Raw genomic sequence first — 6841 nt, 5'->3', positions numbered from 1 at the left:
AAAATCAAGGAGTGAAGTAGGGTAAGGAAAGCTCCCTGGAGCCTGCGGGTAGAATGGTTTTTATTATCTGGAGTTGATAAGCAAAGTTCTGGAAGTTGTAACCGAGATCATCACATCAATATCTACATTCATTTTTAACATCATTTTTAAATGTTATCTGCGACACCTCGAATGAGGATAGGCACATGTTTCAGAGACTGCTCTGTTTAATAAGAATAGGAATGTAATTAGAAGCAATGTAAACCATACTAAGGAATATGGTGTCTTCCTTGTGTGCTCCATGGAATTGCCATAGCAAACAGAAGTGGCATGCTGGAAGTAAGGGCTAAGATGACTCAAAATATATAGAGCTTTTCCTCCAGCAATATAGTGGTGGTAGTAGTGGTTCATGCCCAATTTGAATCTTCTCATGGCATTTCTGTTATAAATCTAGCCTGGTTTCGTGGGAGTTGAGGTTAAGAAAAACACTCAAGGTATTGCATGATCTTAAAATTCAGTTTGTGGTTCTAATCTTGGAGGCAAGTCAGTAATTTTTTTTGATCATGGGGAAAATGAGTAGGAATTCTAGGTGCACTGACAAATCCAATCAAATTTCTCTCTCTGACTAGGAAACCTTTAGCACCTGGGGACTGGAATTTCAGGCTTTCTGCCCTTCTGTAAACTGATAGGTGAACCTTTCCCGTGCTTATGTCTATATGGTGCTTATGTCTATATGTTACAAATGTGACCTGACGTACTGCACTGTTAGTGAAGCTTGTCTCTTAAATAGAATCGAGGCATTCTGAGAGCCTGCGGGGGAACGAAGTGTCATCTCACTATTGTTCTAGCTGTTGCTAAATAGACACAGTATAGGTACTGTTTCCAGTGTGTCTGTGATACCTTGTGTTTCAAATATGTATTATTGACACATTTGTTTTTAACAGATTAAGTAAAACACTTGTCTTTACCATTTAAAAAACATTTGGACCTATGTTTGCAACAATATTTCCTTTTGCACTGCTTTAGTGACAGCATAGCTTTTGACAGAACTGATCACTAAGAGGTCAGTTGGTTACCACAGCTAGGTTATGAGCACATCTGCATTTCAGGATTTCTTTTTCTTGTACCTAGAAAACAGTGTCAACTTTCTTATCATTGCTCATGGAAAAGAAAAATGGTACAAATAAAGTAATGGATAATGCAAATATAACTATAGTTAAATTGTGATACCAGCTACCATGTGACTGTTTTTTTTGGTAACTAATTTATCTTTCTGTTTCTCCAGAGTTGAGAAAGTTCTTAATAATCAAAGTGATGTCCTTTAATAACCTTGGAGCAGTCTTCAGCTGTACATTTCCTAATTATTATTTAGGGGCAAACAGAATATTAAAATTAAGTTTGCATTTCTAGAATGTACCAACAGATGCTAGGAGAAGGGTGTTTATTCAATTCTGGGTGGCCGGGACACACTAGACCAGGCTAAAAATGTTGTAATGGTTCACATAGAGAATAGTTGTTGATTGGTCTTAAGGTTATCTCTTAGTATTTTTCTTCACATCGTAAACAGTTCTCAATCCTTTTGCTTTGGTGCAAGAAGCATAACAATTTCTCTTTTCTTTTTTTCTGCTGACATTTGCAAAAAGAGCACATCTACTGTGAAGCCATACAGTTTTCCATTGTTTTTATCACAATATTTAAGCAAGAGAAAAAAAAATGTCGAGCAAAGAATTTTCACCCAAAAGCTTTAGCAAAAACATCGAAACCTTAAAATGTTCCATTATGAGATGTCACTCCCCGTCATGTATCAGGAGTAGTGATGAACTCCGGGATGAATCAGAAAGCACTAGGGACTTTATGTTGTGATACCAGAATCAAGAAAATGGAGGAGAAGCTATGACTTTTGATAACATCATAAGACTAACTCTGATACGAAGGGTGTTCCCAAGTTTTTATTTACTTTGAAACCAGAAGGTGTGACTAAACTTTTTGAGAGCTTTAGGTATGAGTCACCTTATTTTCTTGACAAATGTTAATGTTTATGATTCAGGAATGTGTTCTGGAAACTTTTAATTAATTATTAGAGGATAGAGGTGGTTTTAGTGAGTTTTTATTTTAATTTAAAACTAGTGAGTGGCGTTGGGTATAAGCAAGGCAAATGAACTTCTTAGAGCAAAAGCTGGGACTCCAGCTATCCTGGGAATATCCATCAGAATCATCGAAGGTTACAAACATGTCAGTTCATTTTCCCAATGAACTGACATGTTTGTAACCTTCGATGATTCTGATGGAGACTTTTTCCGCTTGGTGCTTAAGGCTGTGCTATTGGTGCATTAGTATTTCTTGCTAATAATAGGTAGTTAGAGGAAAAATGAGTTTGGTGGTCAAACATATTTGGCAAACACTCGTTTTAATTTTTTCTTTTTAAATCAACCACAGTGATTCCTAAGAGTGTAGTTTTAGTTACAATGTAGCATTTCCCAAACTTACGTGGCTGGTACACTTTTTTGAGGAAAGCCGATTAACCTGTCTTAGGTTTCCGCGTTTGGGGAAATGCCACGCTAGTCCCCATAGTAAGTCCTGTGGATCCTGTTTGTTATGGACTAGAGTGAGCCAGCCCTTCGTGTTGGATAAGAGCCACTTTAATAATTTGGCACTTGGAGAGCAGAGGTGTGCTTCTAGAGTAGGAAGCAGACCTGAGAATCAGAATTGTGAAGATAAATTTGGGTACTCCCTGTTCGTGTGATCCCTTACTACCTCTCTCATGTAATTATTCTCTTTATTCACTAATTGGTGAGTTCGTGCAGGCCTGAGTCTTTCAATCTCTAGAGTCTAGACTGTGCGAAGCACATAAACACTTTTTGAGTTAATTGGATAGTTGTAGACATATATTTGATGTATTAATAAAGCCTTTTTTACAGTATTAACATAGAGAAGATGCTTTTTCTCTCTAGACCTATTTCTTATGTTATATACCTCCATTTGTATTATACCTTAAATGCCAAGAAGCTCCAGGTCCTTTTTGTATCTGTTTCTATTATATCTTGCCATTTCCTGTGAAATCATAATTCCTTTTATAGGGGAAGAAACTCCGATGCTTTTTGCTAACAGTCAAAAATAAAGACTTGGGCACATCTTGTCACTCCGTGGCCTGAGTGAGGAGATCTGGGCTCCAGACTGTTTGAGCTGAGTCACTGTGCAGAACAGTCCCCTAGGGATTGAGTTGAGCCTGCATCTCTTGAAGAGAATGCCCTTCAGAGATGCAGCAGTGAGAAGGCACATTCTAGTGCCTTCCTTATGCTGTTTTGACTCCAGATAATGACCTTTCTGACAATGGACTGTGTCACTGAAATGATCTTCTTTATTAAGGGAAATAATATACCATTAATTTTTCTATGGCATATGTTTTTAAACTGGGTCCTGTTACTTCTTAAAAAGTTAATATGTTTATTTATATTTATAGTTTGGAGCTGAATTTCGTCGATTTTCACTGGAAAGATCGAAACCTGGAAAATTTGAGGAGTTTTATGGATTACTGCAACATGTTCATAAGATACCCAATGTTGACGTTTTAGTAGGCTATGCGGACATCCATGGAGACTTACTACCTATAAATAACGATGATAATTATCACAAAGCTGTTTCAACGGCCAATCCATTGCTTAGGATTTTTATACAAAAAAAGGGTAAGTACCGCTGTTTATAAAACTTGTTTTAGAAGTTTTTTTCCTCTATCACATTTGTGATATTGTTGGTTTAATGATTATCTTTATACTTCACTCAGTGTACTTTAGAATATTCGTGGTTTTAATTAATTATAACCCTCTTAGAGTTTTTAAAAATAAAAATTAGTAATTTATTGAGTCTTCACTTCATTGCATGGAATTTTGTCCATTCAGAAAGATATAGAAAGAGCATGCATGACTTTGGAGTCAGAAAAATATTCTCTTTGTTTTTTGGCGGCAACCAACTTTCAAGTGCTGTACTTACTACTTAATAGATACCTGAAAAAGTTACTTATCTTTCCTAGGTCTCAGTGTCTTTTTCTATAGAATGAATGTATTATCTCCTAGGAGTGCTAGGAAGGTTAAATGAGCCAAGTGCAGTGCCCTGGCAAGTCGTGGGCAGGCAGCCAGTAAATGTCATCTTTCTCTTTTAGGATATTTTTCACAGAAATAAAATTATTTAATGATCTGGGAAATTATTATGGAGAAATGTAAACATTGATATTAGCCTTGCGAAAGAACAGTTAAATAACCGCTCTACATGGCAAGCGTTTTCTGTACTTTGAGTCCTAAAACTTTTTTAACTGTGTGGCCTCCTGTGTGTGTGTGTGTGTGGGTGTGTGCGCGTGCGCACGCGCGTGCCTGCCTGTCTGCAGATAGGCATGGTGTGTGCCATTTATTCCTTTGTCCTTGGTAAATAAAGAGATTTAGAAAGCCAGCATGAGAGCAGCAGACCCAGTGTTGGTGAGATAATTAAAGCTTTCCAGTGTTTGTAAACCAACCCAGAAGGCAGTTTGGGAGAATAGGTAGGGATTACCCTTGAAGATGAAACTTTCTTTCCAATCAGTTGATAAGCCTTAGACCACTCCCTAGGCTTTGAAATTCCACTGATGATGTGTCTGCCCTTTTGTGTTTGGAGGAACTAAAGTCCACCAACAAAATAAACCTCCGGGGGTTACTTATGTCTGTATCATTTCACTGTTTACAAAATACTGACAAATACACAATTTTCCCTGAGACCCCTGCCATAGATTTAGTAGATAACGGGTGTGGTATGATTTGGCTGTTGGGATGAGCTGGAGTGAGCAGCAGTCTTGGAGGGGAGAGCAAGGAGCAGGCAATGAAGAGACAGCTGGGAAGCTGCCCCAGCAGAAGAGGCGGGGAAGAAAGTGGCCGGGAGGATACAGGGGAGTGTTGCAGTGTCACGGCGCCCTCCTGCTGAGTGGCATGGAGTTGAAGAGTCGTCCAAAAGAGTAGATTTCTGAGTTGGAGCCTGATGGCTGGGATGGTGTCACAAACAAGCAGAATTTAGAAGAGAACTTGACTTGGAATGAAATTTGGTTTGGTTTTAGGGCAAAAATGCTTATCTGGCTGGCGAGTTTCAACCATGTCATTTAGGAATTTGAAAATGGTAGACTAGAGGCTAGTCAGAGAGAGTTGGAATTTCTGGCAGCAGACGTCAGGGCTGGTGGAGAGGAAGACCGGGATAGACCCCTAGAAGGCTGTGTATAGAATACTGAGGAGAAGGAACTTCAGTAGAGGAGAGAATTCCATTCCAGTCGAGTGGAATTTATCATTTTAAGCAGAATAATTTAAATAATTATTGTTGACTAGTAGACCTTTCTTGTTAGCGGCTGTAATTTTCATTAAAAATGTAGTTGTTCTTTGGAATGTGTATTCAGATGTAGAATGACTGTTTTAAACTGCTGCCACTTGACAAAATTATCCCCTTCGTAAGAAAGATTACAGGAGTTAGATTGTACTACCACATGTTTGTATTACTGGAATTGTAACACATGATCCTGGGATTAATCCTAACATCTTTTAAGGATGGTTATCTTCCATTTCCTTTTTAAATATGTACCTATGTGAACAAAAGTGTTCTATGTCATAGACTAGAACAGGGGTCAGCAACCCCCAGGCCACAGACCGATACTGGACTGTGACCTGTTAGGAAGCAGGCCGCACAGCAGATGAGTGGCAGGTGGCAGGAGAGCAAGTGAAGCTTCACGTGTATCTGCAGCCGCTCCCCAGCGCCAGCGTCACCGCCTCAGCTCATCAGGCATTAGATTCTCATAGCAGCACTGGTCCCTGGTCCCAAAAAGATTGGGGACCACTGGAATAGAATATCTGATACAATTAATAGCCCTGAGACTTTGGTTTAGAAGTAGGCAGTCCATTCAACAGAGAATTTCTGTTTTAAAAAATATAAATTTAATACAAATATGACTTAAGCAAAAAAATGAACTGTAAGTTGGTCATTTCGTTCCTGCTTAAAACTCTCAACCGGCTCTTCATTGTACTAAGAATAAACCTCCTGGTTTGGGCTTCACAGGCTCATCTTCCTCCATCCTCCTATTCTGTCCTCACGGCCATCTGCACTCACTGGCTTTCTGTCCCTCACACTTGGTTGCTGTCTCTCCTTTGGCACTTGCTTTTCCTTCTGCTGAGGAAGCTTTCCCTGCACTTCTGCCCATGGCCGCCGCCTCATCCTTCAGGTCTTGGCTCAGGTGGCTTTCTCAGAGCGGTCTCCCCTCACCACCTGCCGAAGCACCATGGCGGTCTCCCCTCACCACCTGCCGAAGCACCCTGGCCTTCCACCTTTAGCAGATTAACTGCCCTCAGGAATCACCTGGAAAAAACCTGGAATTCCCTGATTTATGTGAGTTAACTTGCTTACTGTCCTGACAGACTTAACATAGTGCCCTGTGATTCCTGGTGACACTGTCGTCTTTTAAACAAAGCTCAACAGCTGCTGAAGTTGATGGCTGATTTTATGTAAACTTGAATGGACATTAAATTCAGGAAACTAATATAAAGCATGACATTGAGTATAGTTACATTTTACTACTTAGTTACAATGCATTTTCTATTTCTTGGCTTGTCGATTCTAATTTAGGAATCAACAGGGCAGCACTTACACTTGATACAGCACCAAGTGATTTTTTTTTAAAAACAAATTTCAAAGCCATTTAAAAATTTAAAACTGTGTGATCTTTTAAAATCTAATACACTCTACTAAATAAAGTTTCTTTGACATGAAAGCTCACAATTAAATCCGTAAACCCCTTTATAGCGTGAACTCAAAGATAGTGATGAAAAGTTTTTTGTTTTGTAATAATATTCTTTGTGAGAAGAAA

At 39.0% G+C, this 6841-nt stretch overlaps 1 protein-coding gene across 1 annotated transcript in view; it reads left to right on the top strand.

Moving 5' to 3' along the window:
- The window catches only part of PARD6B (par-6 family cell polarity regulator beta), a 17090-nt gene that overhangs the window by 2198 nt on the left and 8051 nt on the right, over positions 1-6841 (top strand). The window contains exon 2 of the mRNA XM_011365977.2: positions 3440-3662. Within this exon, the coding sequence (XP_011364279.1) occupies positions 3440-3662 (223 nt within the window). The remainder of the gene's footprint in view (positions 1-3439; positions 3663-6841) is intronic.

The sequence above is a fragment of the Pteropus vampyrus genome, unplaced genomic scaffold (genome assembly GCF_000151845.1).
Source record: "Pteropus vampyrus isolate Shadow unplaced genomic scaffold, Pvam_2.0 Scaffold117, whole genome shotgun sequence".
Classification (NCBI taxonomy): domain Eukaryota; kingdom Metazoa; phylum Chordata; class Mammalia; order Chiroptera; family Pteropodidae; genus Pteropus; species Pteropus vampyrus.
The sequence above is the reverse complement of the archived record's forward strand: the minus strand, read 5'-3'. Positions and strand labels throughout refer to the sequence as shown.